Source organism: Bactrocera dorsalis, chromosome 4 (assembly GCF_023373825.1).
Source record: "Bactrocera dorsalis isolate Fly_Bdor chromosome 4, ASM2337382v1, whole genome shotgun sequence".
NCBI lineage: Eukaryota > Metazoa > Arthropoda > Insecta > Diptera > Tephritidae > Bactrocera > Bactrocera dorsalis.
The window spans coordinates 14,186,387-14,205,556 of record NC_064306.1 but is presented as its reverse complement, the minus strand read 5'-3'; the positions used below and the strand labels follow the sequence as shown (position 1 = coordinate 14,205,556).

At 37.7% G+C, this 19,170-nt stretch overlaps 5 protein-coding genes across 6 annotated transcripts in view; 2 read left to right on the top strand and 3 right to left on the bottom strand.

The window, feature by feature from the left end:
- LOC105222986 (mucin-16) overlaps positions 1-2,314 on the top strand; it is a 114,591-nt gene extending 112,277 nt beyond the window's left edge. Inside the window, 3 exon segments of the mRNA XM_049454895.1 lie at positions 750-1,160; positions 1,249-1,544; positions 1,613-2,314. Of these exon segments, the coding sequence (XP_049310852.1) occupies positions 750-1,160; positions 1,249-1,544; positions 1,613-1,822 (917 nt within the window). The 3' untranslated portion in view covers positions 1,823-2,314.
- Positions 2,315-4,687: 2,373 nt separating this feature from the next.
- LOC105222970 (vitellogenin-2) lies at positions 4,688-6,428 on the bottom strand. Its single transcript, XM_011200550.4, has 2 exons — positions 5,968-6,428; positions 4,688-5,901 (listed from the first exon to the last, which is right to left on the bottom strand). Exons 1-2 carry the CDS (start codon positions 6,176-6,178, stop codon positions 4,841-4,843), a joined length of 1,272 nt encoding a protein of 423 aa, XP_011198852.2. The 5' UTR covers positions 6,179-6,428; the 3' UTR covers positions 4,688-4,840.
- A 3,421-nt stretch (positions 6,429-9,849) lies between these two features.
- LOC105222971 (vitellogenin-1-like) lies at positions 9,850-12,100 on the top strand. 2 transcript variants are annotated; one of them, XM_049454087.1, is made up of 4 exons: positions 9,850-10,038; positions 10,102-10,722; positions 10,790-11,178; positions 11,255-12,100. In XM_049454087.1, exons 2-4 carry the CDS (start codon positions 10,503-10,505, stop codon positions 11,954-11,956), a joined length of 1,311 nt encoding a protein of 436 aa, XP_049310044.1. In that variant the 5' UTR covers positions 9,850-10,038; positions 10,102-10,502; the 3' UTR covers positions 11,957-12,100.
- Positions 12,101-14,197: 2,097 nt separating this feature from the next.
- LOC125775250 (gametocyte-specific factor 1 homolog) lies at positions 14,198-15,990 on the bottom strand. Its single transcript, XM_049456779.1, has 2 exons — positions 15,258-15,990; positions 14,198-15,205 (listed from the first exon to the last, which is right to left on the bottom strand). Exons 1-2 carry the CDS (start codon positions 15,429-15,431, stop codon positions 14,957-14,959), a joined length of 423 nt encoding a protein of 140 aa, XP_049312736.1. The 5' UTR covers positions 15,432-15,990; the 3' UTR covers positions 14,198-14,956.
- A 154-nt stretch (positions 15,991-16,144) lies between these two features.
- On the bottom strand, positions 16,145-17,114 carry LOC105222974 (gametocyte-specific factor 1 homolog). The gene is made up of 2 exons (XM_049456778.1): positions 16,857-17,114; positions 16,145-16,786 (listed from the first exon to the last, which is right to left on the bottom strand). The coding sequence occupies exons 1-2, from the start codon at positions 17,022-17,024 to the stop codon at positions 16,490-16,492; spliced, it is 465 nt and encodes a 154-aa protein (XP_049312735.1). The 5' UTR covers positions 17,025-17,114; the 3' UTR covers positions 16,145-16,489.
- Between the last annotated feature and the right edge of the window lie 2,056 nt (positions 17,115-19,170).

Below are 19,170 nucleotides of genomic sequence, written 5' to 3'. Positions count from 1 at the left end.
AATATCTAAGCTTAGAAGCATCAATGGAAAATGGATCTAGCCGATTCCCTGGCAAAAGAAGGGTAGTTAACAGTTCTTCGCTGTGGACCCCACAATTTTGAGAGGAAATATGGGAAGAGGAAAGGATCAGGAGAAAACGCCACTAGCAGTAAGCGCTTGAACTCGATACAAAACGAAATTAATCGCTCTTCCCAGAAGCAAATTCAGGCAGCTTGTTGCATTGATTACTGCGTTATCTGTAGAGCAGAGATACCAGATCCCAAACTCCCGGTTGAGAACACATTACTAGGGCTTTACCCTTTGATTTGACTGGATTAAACAAAGTGTTGTGATAACAAGAGAGAGCACAACACGCAGGTCGCGGTATATTCCTCAAATTTCAATCTAACTAAATTTCATAGAGTTGTCTCTGTTATGCCATTGAAAGGTTAATTGGAAAGATGGTATTCAGTGCACAGGGTAAGCCATATTTACTCCTTTGGAGAACAGAAAATCAAATTCAGACCTATGAAACGCCATTGATTGGTCAAAAAGCGGTCTATAATTATTCGAACCAAATGAATCGATGCTATACAAATCGACCGACCAAAGTTCTTGTAAGGAACATTTTGTATTTATGAAGGGTATTATAGCTTCGGTGCAACCGAAGTTGACGTTTTCTCTTGTTTTTATTTTTTTTTTTAATTAACATTTTCTCTTTTTTCTTTTCTTCTTTAATTATCACTTTTAATTTACTTACATTTTTTTAGCCACCGAACAGCCACGCACACCCAATCCACTCTTCAAACGGCGATTTTCGCTCACCGCCAACCCATCTGCCACAACAATACTTACGCCGAGTACAAACACTCCAGCTGACGCCCTCACCACAACACTCTTCGTAGACGGTTTCGATGCCGAGGACGCCAGTGATCAAGTGGCCAAATCGAGTGTACATACAAATCATTTCAATCAATTTGTGCACAATGCCGAAGATAATGAGGCACAAATACCACCACGAACCTTAACCAGCGGCATCAAGGCCTCACCACTGAAATCAAAGTCGCACATAGCAGTCACAACAACACATGCGCCCCTTGAGCCGCAACAGCCATATGTGGAGTCCATCACACGTCGTATGGGCACCGTAGCGGCAACCACGGAATTCACTGCATCGAAACGTAAATAAAATTTTCATTACGATGTTTTGCTAACAACTAACAGGAAATGAAATGAAATGGAAAATTGCAATATACATTTTAATTTCAGGAAAGTCTGTCGCCAGCAAACGAAGGCCACAGAAGTACACGCCCCCTACGCCACAAACATCGACTGAAAGCTTAGCGTCGCGACGCGGGCAGTCTGCGAAAGAGGCGGTGAACAGGCGACGGCCTAACAAATATGCCGCCGGCGACAGTTTTGAGCGACTAAATGGCAATCAGGCGGCACCGGCAAAGCCCACCACACATGTCAGCACGGCGAAGAGCAGCCATCGACAAGTCGTCGATTATGACTACTATGACGATGAAAATGAGCGCGTAGTTGGCAATACCGAAGGGCAACAGGTGCGTATGAAGAAAACACAAGTATTTCTTCATTTAGATATAAATATTTCTATTTTGCTTCAATTTAGTTGAAGGTGATTTTACATGGACGTGGCATAATCGAATGCCTGGATCAAGGCAATTTCCCGCATCCGCTGTCGTGTCGGAAATTCATTTCCTGTGCCAAATTCGAGACCGGTGGCGTGGTAGGTTGGGAATATACTTGTCCGAAGGGTCTCAGTTATGACCCGGTCGGTGGCATGTGCAATTGGGCAGCCGGTCTCGGCTGTAAGGAATAATTGGCGGCGGCATTAACACTTTCAAATATATATTCTAACAATAGTATACCCTCAAAATATTGCTAGAAACATACTTTCGCACAAATCGAATTGCAATTTATAAATGCAAAAAACAATACTCATTAAAGTAGCTCATTGAGAGTTTGACGTCTGCGCCGGAACTTCTCCACACTTCATTTTTAAAACGAATTTCTTTTAACCCATGCAGTTATTTTATAGTTTTAATACAATTATGTGATTATCGTTTATTGTTTCTTTTTCCTTAGTCGTTTAAGCATAACTTTAAGTTTAAGCTAAAAATGTTAAATTAAATTTAGTTGAATTTTGAAAATGAAAAATCTTGTAAATGCTAATACATATTGGAGAAATATTCTTTTATTGTAATTTATTTCAACTTACAACGAATTACTATACATATTTCTACTTTTCTATGCCAATACTCTATATACTTTATAATTTATAACCAATAAAAAGTAAAAATACTTTAGTACATATACATTTTATTAATACAATATTTAAATTATAACTTGATTAAACGCACGTTGTGAACGGCGACGAATCGCCTCTCCACGGTCTTCGTGTACACTCTCATCTGCGGCTGCTATATTTTCTTCACTGCGTGTTCAATCCGGTCGAATACGGGGTTTGTCCGAAAAGTAATAGGACTGACTTTCTTCCACCGCTACTGTATGAAGACCGGATGAATGAGCAAATCCAAAGTGAAAACGATGCTCATCGTCTTTATTGACATCAAAGACATCGTCAAGCATGAATTTGTTCTTCCTGGACAAACCGTCAATGTTCTCAACAGACTCAAACAGGCTCAAATGGGTCCCACAAGACATCGCAGCCGATTGGAAGTTGCACCACGACAACGCCCCGGCTCACACCGCCTTCTTGTGAACGCTTCCGCAGCAATCCCACAGCTCAGATGTGGCCCCCCGCACTTTATTGTTTCCTTGCCTGAACAGGCCGATGAAAGGGGATCGAAGCAGCATGCACATTGGCTCTCAAGGCTATTTCAGAGAATGTCTTCCGTGACGCCTTCAGAGCTTGAGCTTTTTTAAATCGACTCAGTCCTATTACTTTCCGAAAAATCCTGTAATATCAAATAATGAATGCTGTAGTCTTATGATAGATGATGGTATTACGTATAGTATGCTCAGTTGGCCGGTTATGTGGATCATAAGTTGAGCAAAGCGCGTCAAACTCATTCTTTACCGAACTTGAATTTCCGTACTAAAGTAGAACGATTTGTAAACGTTATTCAGGTGTAAGTCCAAAATAACATGACAGCTGGACATGACTCACACGTGAGTTACTATTGAAAGAAGTCCTCAAGGACGGGATCACCCGTTAAATGTGAAAAGTCAGTACGCAAAGTACTTGGAGTACAAAATAACAAATTTTAGCAAATTCTTTAAACTTTTTTTAATTATACGAATAAGTAATTTACAACTCAAATAGGATATTTGGATAATTAAAAAGGTTAGATATGAACGAGGGAAAAGTACTAACTAACTAGCTCTTCGAAATTCATTAAAAAAGGCGCGAAAATTATGGTAAGGGACCCAAGCCAAAAGGTAACAAAAGGGTGAGGTTGCGGGAAAAACCCTGAATTTGTGACGAAACCACCAAAAGCAGGCTGACATGTACATAAATAAAAGAAAAAATAAAAAACATAGAGAAGAGGTCGGTGTTTGCTTAGAAGTTTATACACTGGAATACATCATATATTCCAGGAAGTATAGAGAGTTACTGAATGATTTGTTAATTACATTTATTGCAAACAATGTAGAAACAAAGTTTACTCTTTCAACAATACAATGCCGCCATACATGAGTCGAAGCAAGCGAAAGAGTGACTTCAATGCCAAGAAATCAAATTATTGCATGGGCTCGCTTGTAGCTCAGATTAGAACCCCCTTAACAATTTATGAAGCATACTCGCATCAATTGTATATTAAAACGATCTCTGAGCTTAAGGAACGAAAAAAAGTCTATTGAAAAGAAATTGAAACTAGGAAACTAGTAGAGACAATGCCCAATATAACTTTCAAACTCTTAACATCAAAACAAAGTGTAGTTATTTATTTAACTACTGAGCGAAGTAACCAGCAGAGATAAAGAGATGCTCAACTTTTCTATCACTTTAAAATGAGAGCGGGTAGGTTTATCATTTATAAAGTATGTAAAATATGAAAACTAAAGGCAATGCGAACTTTAAATGTAATCCACTACAAAAACTATCGATTATGAAAGATTTACTGACAACACTCATTTACGGTAAGTGGAGAAAATTTAACACTTATTTCTATTCTCGTGTTGAGAAAAAGAAAAAAAGCGTTTGACTGAAAAACTGTAAATAAATTCCTTGACCTGTTTGTTAGTCCTCGTTTTATCCTAGCTCGACTAAATCTATTCGACGCTGAAATAAAGTCAAATTTTCTTCTCATAATTATATTGGACTGTTTCTTACGAACACTGTTTTGTAGCGGATTTATCAAAAGTTGTAAAATTTTTGGTCATCATTTCATCCAGAAACCCAAGCAATTAGGATTCGAGGTGTTCAATCAAATATCTTAACATTATCTTTCAGACATTAACGATCCTGAAAATATATAATTGCCGACAAAAAGCCCAAAAATACTATCTAACTGTTCAAATATATGCTCTACGAGTAGTTCTCATTTGGAGGATGCTTGTAAAATTTTGTATACGTACGGGAAAAAGTCGCAGGAGCAAACCTAGATAATATAATTATTACCAGTTAGAAAATCAAGTTTTAAAATTTTATAGTTTAATGCCCTTTCGAACTGTTGCTGCTCCTCAGTGTCTACTACACTAGCCAAATTAAGAAATATCGTTGTTTAATACCAATTACGTTTATTTACAAACAGTTTTACAGCATCATATCGGAATTTAAGGGTATAATTATAAAAAAGTTCTAATGTAAGGGAAATTAAATACGAAATATATTTAAAGCTCTGCTATTTACTTTTCCGCCTTCAACTGCACTTTAGTTGTTCGAAGAGGAGCGGCCGGAAGTCTGATGTATGCCATGGTAGGAATTTTGTTTCTTGGCGGGTGCGCTCTTTCCGAATGGACTTTTAGCGTTCACTTGCAGAATGTAGTCACCTTCCAAATCGTAGTCAGCGGCAATACCCATATAAGCGCGTCTGCCATTGCCATTGTTGTTTTTATACTGTTGTAGGGATTCGGCTGCGACAGCTGGGAAGTTGCGATCATTACCTGGACGCACCGTCTCGGCGAAGTAACGTGTTGCACGTAAGGAAGCTTCGATAATGTTATCAGTGCCGGGCATGGCAACAGAAGGACCGTTGGGATAGAAGTCAACATCACCGGCACGAGCAGCGCTACCCAAGCCATAAGCAGAAGTGTGGATGGCATCAACGAAATCAGCATTGCCGCGAGCCAAGCCGACCAAAGTGTTGGGTTTGCGTGCAAAGATTTTTGAGGGATCCATTGCAGTGATACGACGCAACTTGTTTCCTGTTTGACGTGTGTATTGGCGAGCAGCAGCACCGGCAACATGAGCACCAATACCTTGTGCGACAATATAGATCACTTCCTGGGGTACATCAGTTTGCGACGTAAGTTGAACCAAAGTGTTACCGATCGCAGCACCGACGCGGTTGATATCGAGCAGAACAAGTTCTTCGAAATTGCGTATGACGGCGCCCAAATCAATAACCACCAAATTACCACTAGGTTTGGTCTGTTTGCTGTTAGAAGATTCCTCGCTCGATGAAGTATCCTGTTCAGAGTCAGCGTCTTGACCGCCTTGTACTTGCACTTGTCCGTTGTAGGCCTGCAAATAAGCCTGAATGAGTTTCTGGTTGGCGCGTGCGGCGTCACGCAGTTTCTGTTGTGGCAGACCAGTGATGAAAATGGTGACTTCTTGTTGGCCGAAATGAGGTTGTTGTTGGACGGTGGATACTAGCTGATTCAATTTGGTGTTCACGCGCTGACCAGTGGGTGTGTAAGTGTAGACAGGAATATCGCTGGGACTGGGCGCATAACTGGGTTCAATTTTCCGGCTCAACTGCGACAAGTGGTCTACAAGTAAAATTTTCCTGCATTACCTTGAATCTTACATTTCAAACCAAACGCTTCAATACTTACAAATCTGGTTCACCAACTCGGCAGCCTCCTCAGCCGGCGTTTCCTGCAACTTTTCGAAAGTGATCTCATCCACTGAAGGCGTATTCTCCAATTCACGCGGCGAAATCCACTCAGTGGGTTTCAGGTTATCACGTATTGAGTTGCCTCTAGCGCACACTGTTGTTGCTGTAGCCAACACGGCCACTAAACAAAAAATACTTAAAGGACTCATGGCTCTTCGTTACCGTTTATGTCGTATGCCGGGAGCAGTCGAATTGAACTGTGGTGTTGACAAAATGGAAAATATAGCTTTTATACCTAAAAGTTATTAGCGTAGCACAACTCAGAATGCTGAGAAAACGTTAATTCAGTCGGGGGCATTGAACTCGCTTTGAAAACTGCTGTTGCAGGGAAATAGAAATACATTTATTGATTTGTAAATCATTTAAGGAATCACTATCTACAACACTGCTGCGCGTGCAATTGCAGCTTAGACGTAAGTTTCGCTTATCTGTGTGTTTTTTTTCGATTAAAGCTAAGAAGGAAAGTGATAAGCTCGCTTGCTAGACACAATTGCTTGCCTACCGTTGGCTGCGAGCATTGCAACATGCTGACATCAAACTATTGTTGTTTTTGTTTAGTCATTTTACAATTTTTATTTATTTTTAATTTTTTTATTATTTCGATTTATTTATTTTTTTTTACCTTGTTGGCCACACACATGAGCAGGCGAAATTTCGGCGTTTTATATTACCAAAATATGTATGTGAAATACTCTGCAAAACCACAACATATGGGAATATATTATTATTTTTATTTCAAAACAACCATTGCATAACGGGCTATGTGAAACCGCCTTTCCGTTGTATTTTGTAAATAAAACACTTTTGTTTACGAAAAGCATGCATATTACCAATTTTGTTGTTGCGAATTCATTAAACAATATTTCATAATGAACATAAATAAAAAAGAAAACAAGAACTTGGAAATATGAGCAATCCACCCAATCGGACTTGGTCAAGTTAAAATTGTACACAATACAGAGCATTATGTTAACATATAACGAGTGATCTAAGTAGAGACACTTTTTCAATATCCTTTTTAACACAGATCACGCGTGAGTCGTGTCAAGCTGTCTTATTTTTTTTTCAGTGTTGTTTGGCATTTCATCAAGGAAAGACTTTCGCTTTCGCTCAACTTACTGAGCGATTTATTCGTTACATCATCATCTATCATGAGATCCACCATTCATTATTGGATAATATTCGACCGAATAGACCACGTCCAGCACGCAGTGAAGAAAATATCTCAGCCGTAGCTGAGAGTGTGCACGAAGACCGTGGAGTTGATTCGGCGCCGTTTCCAGCAACTTGGACTAACGTATGGAACAACTAGTAAGTACATTTTACATTGACATCTTAAATTGAAAGCATACACAATACAGTTTGTACAAGAACTGAATGAGGCTCATTTCAGGATCAATGTATATGTAAACAAGCAAAATTGCTGCATTAGGGACCAAAAACAACCTGAAGAGATTCAAAAAGCTGCCATTCCATCCATAAATAGTCCATGGTTTGTGGACCGGTGGAATCATTTTCAAAAATAATGCCGGTAAGAGCATAACCGTCAATATCTAACCGACTATTTGCTGCCTAAAATTGAAGCTCGTGATATCGGCGACATTAGCTTTCAACAAGATAGAGCTACTTCCCACACATCACATCAATTGATGGATTTATTGAGAACATCTCGGTAAGCAGATAATTTCACGTTTTGAGTCGGTCGAGTGGGCACCAAGATCGTGTGCTATCACATTGTTAGACTTTTGTCATTCCGCCAGTTACCAGTCAAAATCCTCGAACAAGACATGGAAAATTGAACTCAACGGATGGACCATCTGAGACGTAGCCGCGACCAACGTTGGAAAGATATGATATTAAAAAAATTAATGCCAAAAAATGTTCTTTCAAATGATAATAAACATTCCTCAATTAATTTGAAATTTCTGGGTCTTTTCTTTAAAAAACTAGGAAAACTCGAAATGGATTCCCTTTATTATTATAAGTAATAATGTAAATAAAAACCGGCAAAAGAAATTATAGACCAATTTTAAATAATTGATTCGAAACAAGGAAAACAGTTGAGTTCGGTTCCATCGAAGGTAAAAATACTTTTCACAAATAAGAAAGTTTCCACACGATCTGCGAAATTTCTTCGGATATTATAGCGTTGTCAAATTTCGTGAAGATATTTTGTCATATAAAAAAGTTTTCTATACAAGAACTTGATTTTGATCGCTGATGATTTCTTTAGCAGCTACATATTATAGTGATCCGATGTGAAAAGAACTAAATATATATCTAAACTCCGAGATCACCCAAATCTAATGCTTAGGTACATTCCTGCGTTCAAACACGCCTTAAAAGAAGAGATATGCCTGCGTATTAAAGAGCAACGTATCACCGAAACAGCTTAATCACTTGCTTGAGCTTGTCTTGTTTTTAATAAATTTGAGGCGGCCATCTGTGCATTGTTGCCCCTTCGACTTTTAGAGCTGGGAGGCTCCTATGGATTTATTAGCCGGCTTTTCCGTTTCGCGGTTTGGGTGGTCGAAGGCGCTGCCTTTTCACTACTTCGCCTGACGGTTGAGATTGGGGCTCCGAGCCTCGCTACCTCAAGTGGCAACGGATGCGGATTTGCAAACTTTGCTCTCCTTCGATACAGGGGAGACAATACTGCGTTTAACCCTGTTTCGCGCTAGAACTTCTCGCACCTCAGGAGTCTTCCAAAGGGCATTCAGGAAGCTAAACGACACACTCTTTACCTGCAGCGGTACTGACTTTGTCCTTAGCCGCTAACCATGTCTGTTGTTTTATTGTGGTAGTAATTTTTGGTTTGGTTTTGTTGTTCTTGTTGGGTTTTGTCTTCCTTTTCGTACGACCCTTGGCTCAACGCGGTGAGCTGTAGGGTTATAGAGCCAGAGCCCGTGACGCGGTAAGGCCACCGTCACTTCAGAATTCAGGCCGGTGTCGAGAAGGCTTCATTCGAATGCAACCGAATTAACCTCCTGGCTGCAAATCAACCAATGGACACGGGAATCGCATAACACCCTGGATTAGGAGGTGGCAGCTCTTGGTCACCGCAGACATGCAGTCTCTGACAACTCTCACGAGTCATCAAATTTTCGCAGTAAATCTAATGTTAGCTCAAGCTTTGAACTGTAATTGTTTGCAATTTGTTTGACCATGTTTCCAGAAAGTTAACTAAAGCAGGCAAAAATTATGCCAAACTGTTTTCTTTTCCTTGTTGAGGGAGTCTAGGATTTCAAAGTTAAGTGGTAAATTATGCTACGACAGGTTCGTCCGGTTATTAGTCTTGAATTATCTTTGATAGAGTAATACATTAGTTTGTGACATCATGAACGAAATGTGTGAAGAGACAAGATCATAACAAAATTAAATGAATGAATGTTCTTAAAGTCTTTATTTAAATTATTTTATACAAACGATGATTGTTAAATTATGTTAAGATTGAGGCACACGCATTAGTAAAAAAAGAGGATGTTCTTTTCTGCAATCAGTACCTATTTTTTGGTAGCATTGTTGTCTTTGCGGGACCTTTGTAAACAAATGGATTTGCACTTTTTCATAGATATTTGTTTGTGGTTGAAAATAATGGACAATAGGATACTATCATATTGTGGGATACTATCATATACAACTTTTTATAAGTTTCTTTCACCTCCGGTTTGCTTCATTATCTCAGTTTATTTCATAAGTACCACCACATCACTTTCAAACTCCACAAAATAATGCTTCTATTCAAACGCAAACAATAAATTTCCATGATCAGCTGGTTAGCTACCCTAAATAGGTTCTAAGCTATATGAACTCGGAAATTATGCTTTAGATAATATAGTAATAGGCAGTTTAGTTTTTAGTGTGGATACTTAAAAACATTTGTTGATTTTTGTACCAAATAAAAAGACATTGAAAAGATAGCTAGAAGCATTGAGCATTTTGCACCAACTAAAAGAATATTTTTTTACTATTCAATGCAATCAGTAGTCTGGAGACTAGAATACCATATGTGAGCAACAAAAAGTAATAAACTACTTACACATAGTAACTATATACGTAAGTTATCTCTTAGAGGCCCTCACACTGCACAGGTTGGCTCGTTTAGCCCTTATCACTTGCGGCAGCGCATCACAGTTTGGCAACAAAGTTGATTATAGATTCGTGTTGTTGTTGCACCGACCGGCAAATACTGCAATTCAGCCAAAATTGCACGCGCAACTTTGCCGTCCACTAGCATTCGTTCAAGGTGCGGTCAACGCCCTTCTGCAGTCATATACTCAGAATATAATCTAAAATATAAGTGCATTTACTTACTTACATATGCGCTCCGAAACTTTTTGCAAACAATTGTATAAGGTGTATGTCTAAAGTTTCTATATGCAGGGCTTACGAAGGTAGACTGCATTTTCGTATATAAATCATCGACAATTAAGTTATAGGCACAGTTCAAACCGATTTGCAAACGTGATCAGTATGAATCCTCTAAAGATTTTCTGCTTTATGGCTTTCGTATTAGCCATTGCTAATGCTTCACCCAAGCATGGCAAGAACAAGGACAACATGAATAGCTTAAAACCTGTGGATTGGTTATCGGCCTCTGAATTAGAATCGATGCCATCAGTCGAGGATATCACTTTGCAACAGTTGGAGAACATGTCAGTAGAAGATGCCCAGCGAAAGATTGAGAAGCTGTGTAAGTGTTCCTAATAGTTACATTAATTCTAATTTACTATAAAATATAATACATATTCTTCCTTTAGATCACTTGTCACAAATTAATCACGCTCTAGAACCGTCCTTTGTTCCGAGCCCAAGTAATGTGCCAGTTATCTTGATGAAACCCAATGGACAGCCCGAGCGCACCAATCTCAATGAACTCGTCCAAACTGCCAAACAACAACCCAACTTTGGCGATGAGGAAGTCACCATTTTCATTACCGGTTTGCCACAGTCCTCCCCTTCTGTTGCAAAGGCAAACAAAAAATTGATCCAGGCTTATATGCAGCGCTACAATGGACAGCGTCAACCAATCAGCAATAACCAGGACTATGATTATGGCAACAATAAGGACAATCAAGGTGCCACTTCAAGTGAAGAAGACTACAGTGAATCGTGGAAGAACCCCAAACCCACAAAGGGCAACCTTGTGGTAAGTTTTAACACCAAATGTGTATTAAATGATTTTTCAATCATTATCATTAACTATTTTCTGTTTACTCATTTAGGTCATCAGCTTGGGCTCCACCCTCACCAACATGAAACGTTTGGCTCTTATCGATGTAGAACAAACCGGTAACATGATCGGTAAAGCTCTCGTTGAACTGACCAACGAATGTGATGTACCACAAGAGATCATTCATATTGTTGGACAAGGTGTTGGTGCACAAGTTGCCGGTGCTGCTGGACGTCAATACAAACGTTTGACAGGTCATCAATTGCGTCGTATCACAGCTTTGGACCCTGCAAAATTGTTCGCTAAGGACAAGGATATGTTAACTGGTTTGGCTCGTGGTGATGCTGATTTCGTTGATGCCATTCATACTTCGACTTGTGGAATGGGAACACGTCAACGAGTTGGTGATGTCGACTTCTATGTCAACGGTCCAGCTTCCGCTGCTCCAGGCGCTACCAATGTAATTGAAGCAACTATGCGTGCAACTCGTTACTTCGCCGAATCTGTACGCCCAGGTAATGAACGTAACTTCCCTGCTGTCGCCGCCAACTCCATGGACCAATACGAAAATAACGATGGCGCTGGCAAACGCGCATACATGGGTATTGCTACCGATTTCGATTTGGAGGGTGATTATATTCTGAAGGTGAATTCAAAGAGTCCTTTCGGCAAGAGCGCTCCCGCTCAAAAGCAAAGCACTTATCATGGCCAACACCAGGCATGGAAAAGCGGCAAAAACCAGAACAACAATTAATAAGCTAATAATTTAGCAACTGGGAACTCCCATCGAAGATTAGAAGGATACTTTACTTTTTAACTAATAATTTTTGTACCTTTTTGAATTTTCATAGAAAATAAACTAAGCATTTTTCATGTAAAAATATGTTTAAAGAAGCAATTTTCGGGAATTTAAATGTTCTTACGATTTCTTCGCTACTTCAAAGTACCATAGAGCGCATTTATGTATTTCTAAACTATCTTGTTTGGAAACTCACTTTGCAATCACATAAAATTAAAAAGAAATTATTTCATATCACCTATTGATTCCAGGCAATTTGAAGTACAAACCCATATTTCAAAATTGGTCTAACTAATGTTAGAAGTTACTAGTATAAGGATCCCTTATTTTTTTTCACCGCCGCCCCTAAACGTTTTTACACATTTGGTATCACATACTCGTATTGTCCATTGTGGCAGCAAGATCTACGAAATTCAGTAGAAGTTTTAAATTTTTGACGTTCAGAGGCATTAGATGAACTTCCTACCAGTACTAGTCAGTGAAAATTTGATTTTGAGCACATACTTTCTAAGAAAAAACAAGTAAGGATTAATTTTGGTTGTTAAATCTTTCTTAATTTCAGAGATATGTACATTAAAACTTTGAGAAAAACACTTTTTACTATACCTATGAACGGCTTTTTTTGGCGTTGAAATGTTTCGATTAAGAAGCACAATGAAACACCAACCTCCTCTGACAAGGTTCCTTCTACGTCTATCAAGGGTCAATCTCATCTTCAGATATACATACATACAATACTATTTTTCGCATAGCCAATTCAGTGAAATATTTATGTATGTATATACTTATGTATGTATGTACATACTACACATATCAACATTCACAAATAAAATTTTAGTAGCCTAATCTTCAGAAGCCCTCATTCATTTAGTCCTTATCACTTACGACAGCGCATCACATTTTATCAAAAAAGTTGTTTAAAAATCAAATAATTTATGGACACAATTGAAATCGATTTTCAAGCGTGAACCAATATGCATCTGCTGAAGATTTTCTCTGGGAAATGTTTAGTATCGCGCCGGTTTAGTATCGTTTATGGAGAAAAATAGGGGGGGGCTACCCCCCCTCACGCCACCTCATTGGAAAGGGGAAGGATCGAACTTTTTAATAAACCCCCCCTCGACCCCCTAGAGCCCCTATAGACCTGTAGGGAGCCCTTTGAAAATGACCAAAAATCAGTGTTTTTGCTCATTTTTCCATACAAACTGAAAGCAATGCAACCCAGCCAACATTTTTGTATGGACAAGAAATCAAAATAAAGAATGATACAAAGGGATCCGGGGTGACCGAAGTACTTTCGTGTAGTACTCCTTTCTGCGTTGGCGGCCTTCGGCCGCGCTTCAAAAAAAATAACCCTGGTCGGTCCAACACCGGGGTGTATCAAATTTTTTTCGCATAGAACTCCTTTTTGCGTGGGCGGCCTTCGGCCGCGCTTCAAAAAAAATAACCCTGGTCGAGCGAATACCCGAGGTGACCGATGTACTTTCGTGTAGTACTCCTTTCTGCGTTGGCGGCCTTCGGCCGCGCTTCAAAAAAAATAACCCTGGTCGAGCGAATACCCGGGGTGACCGAAGTACTTTCGTGTAGTACTCCTTTCTGCGTTGGCGGCCTTCGGCCGCGCTTCAAAAAAAATAACCCTGGCCGGTCCAACACCGGCTACGCCATCCACAGTATTTTAGCACTGAACACCTTTTCGCGTTCACTTCCCACATTTGTTGCTAACTGGGTTTAATTTTTTCCCTTTTGTTCGTGCTTTCTCGGCAATTTGACAGTTCAAATTAGGCAGTCATTTTGGTTTTTCGCATTATTGAACTCAATGCAGAAAAAGGTGTATTTTATTTAAAGATTTACAAAGAAATTAACAATCAAAAGTAATAAAAAACATTACTAGTGGTTTTTATAATTCATAAGTAATATATGTGCGTGAAAATGTATCCATAATTGGTTTGGTACAATGCACAACAGAGGAAAATACACTAGCATATATTGAGAAATTTGCAAAAAATAGCATTTTTTAAAGTGAATTTGTGGAAAAATTTGTGAACCGATTTTTATAAAATATGTTTTAAAATAAAGTTCGATAATTTAAGCATACATGCGTGTTTAAAATTTTCAATTTGGTTCTCTCGTTTAGCTACAGTGAGCCAAAATTAACCGGCGCGATACTAAACCCAACCCTTTCCTCTTTTATGGCTTTAGTATTAGCCATCGCTATTGCTTCACCCAAGCATGGCAAGAACAAGGACAACATGAATAGCTTAAAATCTATCAACTGGTTATCGGCCTTTGAATTCGATGTCATCAGTGGATGTGCCAGCGAAAGATTGGGAAGCTGTCGCCGCCAACTGCATATATGAAACAATCCGAAGATAACGATAAACGCGTCGCTACGGAATTCGGTTTGAAATGCGATTATATTTTGAAAATGAATGAAAATAGTCATTTCGGCAAGAGCGCTCCTGCGCAAAAGTATGGCACTTATCATGGTCAACATCAGTCGTGAAGAAGCGATTGAAACCAGAAGCAGGATTAATATAACATAATTACATAGTTGGCTCTGTGAGATTAAACTAATTACTACTAAATTTGTGTTCCTTATTGAATTTATGTACATACATGTAAAATAAAATCAAAATTTCTCATGTAAAAATATGCTTATTGAAGAAAACTATCAAAATATTCTTACTGTGTTCCCAACCAATTTCAGGTGTATATAACGACAAAGCTCTTAGCTATAGTTTATAAGGAGAATTATGTTTATTAAATGTTTAATTTTACTGAAAATCATTCAGCTTTTGTGGAACGATTTATTCCACATATTTTCGCACTGCCGTTAAAAAAAAATGTACACATTTCTCTTATTAAATATATATAAGTATTAAAATATACTATTAAGTATCACAAGAATATATGTATATAAGTATCTGGCATGCATCTATGAAAAAACGCTTATATTTACAATCGATTAAGCTGTTGCCAACGTTCTTCCTCCTCATGTCTAAATGCTTTACGTTTTGATGGTGGACCGACGGGTTTTCGTATTATTTGATTGCTACGAGCGTAAGTTTCAGGATTATAATTTCCAGATTCAGTGTCATCCCAATTTTCCTCACTTTCAATTGGGTCATGCTTCAGAAACTTCATCTCATCAACGTATTTATAATGTGCAATTATTTTACGATCAGGGCAACTCATTAAATGCCGCTAAAATTACACACATTATTAAAAGTTTTAAATCGCTATTCAAAACTCTTACCTCGAACTCGGCCTCAGGCACCAAATGTAATTGATTCAGTGGACACTTTTGTAATTCTACATGTGGATGATTCAAACGGCATTTAATTAGATGTAATTGCAAACGACTCCTTAGGACACGATGTGCATTATCATACGGACAAGTAGCAAAATCTTCACCTGTATTTTTCTCCATCTGGCCCACTACAGTTCAATTAACTGACAATCAAGTAAATATTTTAAATTGTTTGTGGATTAAAAACTGTCGATTCGTGTAGACCTAGTTGCCAACTATTCAGTTTCCAAAACTAAATAAAAGTTTACATACTAAAAGCATTTATTTACAATTGTTTTTTTCAATGCAAATTGTATATAATTTGTATTATTCTTTTCGAAGGGACTAAATATGTAAAACAAGATTAGTAGCCAGATAATTGAATATACTTAAAGTCTTATTTTAGTCTTGTCTTTGTTTACATGTTTACTTCATAATACAATTTTTTGTACCTTTTATAAAAACAAAATATTTCATGTATTTACCAATACAGCTGATGTTTTAAAAATTGCTTTTCAACATTTGAATATGTTATTTAAAAAACAAAGTACTCCCTTAATGAGTTAATTCTTAAACAAAAAGTTGGCAATATTTAAATTTTGGTTACAAACAGAACGCAATATTTGACGAAGGCTATTGAAATTTATTTGTGGTCTAAATAAAAGAAATTATGCATTTTAATGTACAATTACTTTTGTTTATGTAAATTCTTTTAGCATTGTATTAGTTGTTTTCTTAAGTTTTAACATATACATATATGCCTCAAATCTTACAAAAAGCTTTTATACAGTTGAAACATATTTAAGTAAGGCAATCTTTAGAAATATAAATACGATTGTTCACAATTGTTTAATTTATTGTGTGTATATAGCTTTATTATTATTTTATTAACTTAAAAGCACTTTACATCACATCACATATTATTTTTAAACAATTTACAGTCAAATAGTAGCTTTGGATTACATTAAATCGAATACAAAAAATGTATAATTTTACAAACATTACTAAAAAACATTAAGTTTACATACATGTAAAATTTTAAATTCTGTCCATGACTATGGAGTTGTCAAAACAATATAAAGGTATTATATTGCCATTACAATTACTAGGCTTTAGTATTTAAAGTCGTTTTTACCCTTCTACTGTAGAGTAATTGTCCAATATAAGCCTGATGAAGGGAGCATATACATCAGGTTTTTTTATTGGTTTGATTTACTGTCCCGATTAATGCCCAATAAACGGAGTCTTTCATTTGAACGAAATTGTTTTTTAACGGACTTGGGTTCTCCTCGTAAACTTCGAAGCACCTGAGCATTTTGAGCATACTCCTGTGGATTATAGGTTGGCACGGGCGGCAAGTCATCCCAATTTTCTTCGGTTTCCAATGTGTATTCCTGTGTTTGTGCTGATGTAGTCGCCCTATCCGCTGCAGCTTGTTCTTCTCCGCGCTTATAATGCTCATAACCAGCGCGGTTAGGACAAGTTTGGACGTGCCACTATAAAAAGTTTTAACACATATTTTAGATACTCATAATTACGCTAAATAGAAAATATCTTAATACATACATCAAGTTCCGGCTCATTAAGGACATGAGTCACATTGAAAGGGCACGTCACCTTGGAAACATGTAAAAATTTCTTCCTGCATCGCACCAGATGCACCTGAAAACGTTTTTTCAAAATCGAATGGGATGCAACGTATGGGCATTGTACATGTTCATCACGGCTATTCATTTTTTTCGTGCTCCCTAAGCTCTTTAATTGCCCTTTCTAAAACAAACAACGTGAACAAATAACGTTCATAACGGTATGATTTATTTTACTGAAATAATATTAAACAAAAACAAGCAAAAACAACAACAAAAACTTAAGCCCATTACTCAGTGTAATCCTTATATACCAGATCGAAAAAAATACAAATGATAAAATTCACAGACAGAAAAAGATACACCTATTAATAACTAACGAAGAATAAAAGTAACAGAAACTAATTACTTTATGGTGACCAAATTTAAATACCAACAGCTAAAACAAATTCAACTACTTATATACTACGCAAAACTGAAGGCACTTCCGGAAACCACTACTGCGCCACTACTGTCATAAACAAACCTAGCAAGAATTGATATTGTAACAGATTTATCGATAAATCATCTACGTTGAAACCCTACCTTGATTCAGTCACTGTATTAATAAATAAAAGTCCCAAATTAATGGCTAATTCAAACAAGACGCTTACAACTTCTTACATATAGCTCAGTTGCTCTTAGAATGCTACCGAAACTAGAATATATTGACAGAATTAGAGCTGTGCCGTGCAACTGACAAGACCTTTGAAAAAGAAAGATATGACTCATATCGTAAATATGCGAATCTGTAAGCGTACATTTCTAAACATTGAAATTAGCATTATTTTTCTCATTTAACACTGAAAATGCTCAATTCTGCTATTTTCGACCCCCTCATGTTAAATGTTGGTGAAATCCGCTAATAATATTTTTGTGGTCAAATTCTCTAATAGAAAAGAGTACCCCTTCGAAAAATTAAATATCGTAAAATTGGCTACGCCGTGAACCTTTTGTATAAAAACGTTCTCTGCCACAATAGCAATGTGAACTGTTCCCAGACGAATCTATTTATTTACTATCACAGCAGAGAACGTAAGATAAACTTTAATACACCATTATTTAAAATAAGACCATTTGTCACCTTAACTACTACATATCATTGGTTATGTAATTGTTTTTCACTTTACTAATTTCATTATATTGTTACAAAAAGTAGTATTAAGTTGTATTTGTATTACTATATGCATCCCTGATTATGAACAATAGCTGTAGGTATATGGAATAGCATTTGTCTTGTTGTAGACATCTGGCGCCACGGCTGTCTGCTCGTCGAAACAATAGACATCTGGCGCCGCACTGTCTGCTTGTCTAGTTAAACATTTGCTGAGTCTGGCGCCGCGACTGTCTGCTTGCGTCTGGCGCCGTATAGCCGTATGTTCTGGTAATTTCCAGACGCGATATTCTAGAAGGACACGTCGGCATCAGCGAGAAGTGTGTGGCTATATAAGCCGTGGCAGCGCCAACGTAATCAATCAGTGCTAAGAGTAAACTGCTATAGTGTAGACGAGTTGTGAAATAAAGAGTTGTTGAATTAAATTAAACAGTGTTGATTTTATTTGTCAATCCAGAGATACGAACCTAACAAAGTAAACTAGCAAGAGTAAATTCGTAACAATTGGTGTCAGAAGTGGGATTGTCAAATAATCCAAATTCAAGATGGTTAAATTCGGAGAATTGAGAATTCAGCAATTAAAAAAGGAACTGGAGGAGCGTAATTTGCCGATAAGTGGGCAAAAGGCGGATCTGCAGGCACGATTACGTGAAGCAATGGAAGCGGATGGAATTAATGTGGACGAGTTCGAATTTGTTGGGCCAGAAACTTCTACAAAGGTAGAAGAGAAAGTAGAAGAACAACGAACATCATCAAGTGTAGACATGAACACGTTGTTAGTGGCTATTAAGCAAATGGCAGAAAATGCAGTGCAAACAGAAAATCGTCTGGCACAGCAAATAGCTGAAAATACATCGCAGTTAAAGTCTTGCCTTACACAACAAATGACTGAAAATAATACGCAGTTAGAAAAGCGTTTGGTACAACAGATTACAGAAAATAATACACAAGTGCAAGAGAAATTTTCAAAATTTGAAGACGAATTAAGCACAATAAAAAATGACGAAGAAAATTTAAGATCAGAATTTCTTCAACTGAGTAATCGTATGCGAGAACTGCAACTGCATGGCCCTGCACCATCAACAAATAATCCAAGATTGAAGGCACCCACATTCGATGGAAGTATTCCATTTCAAATTTT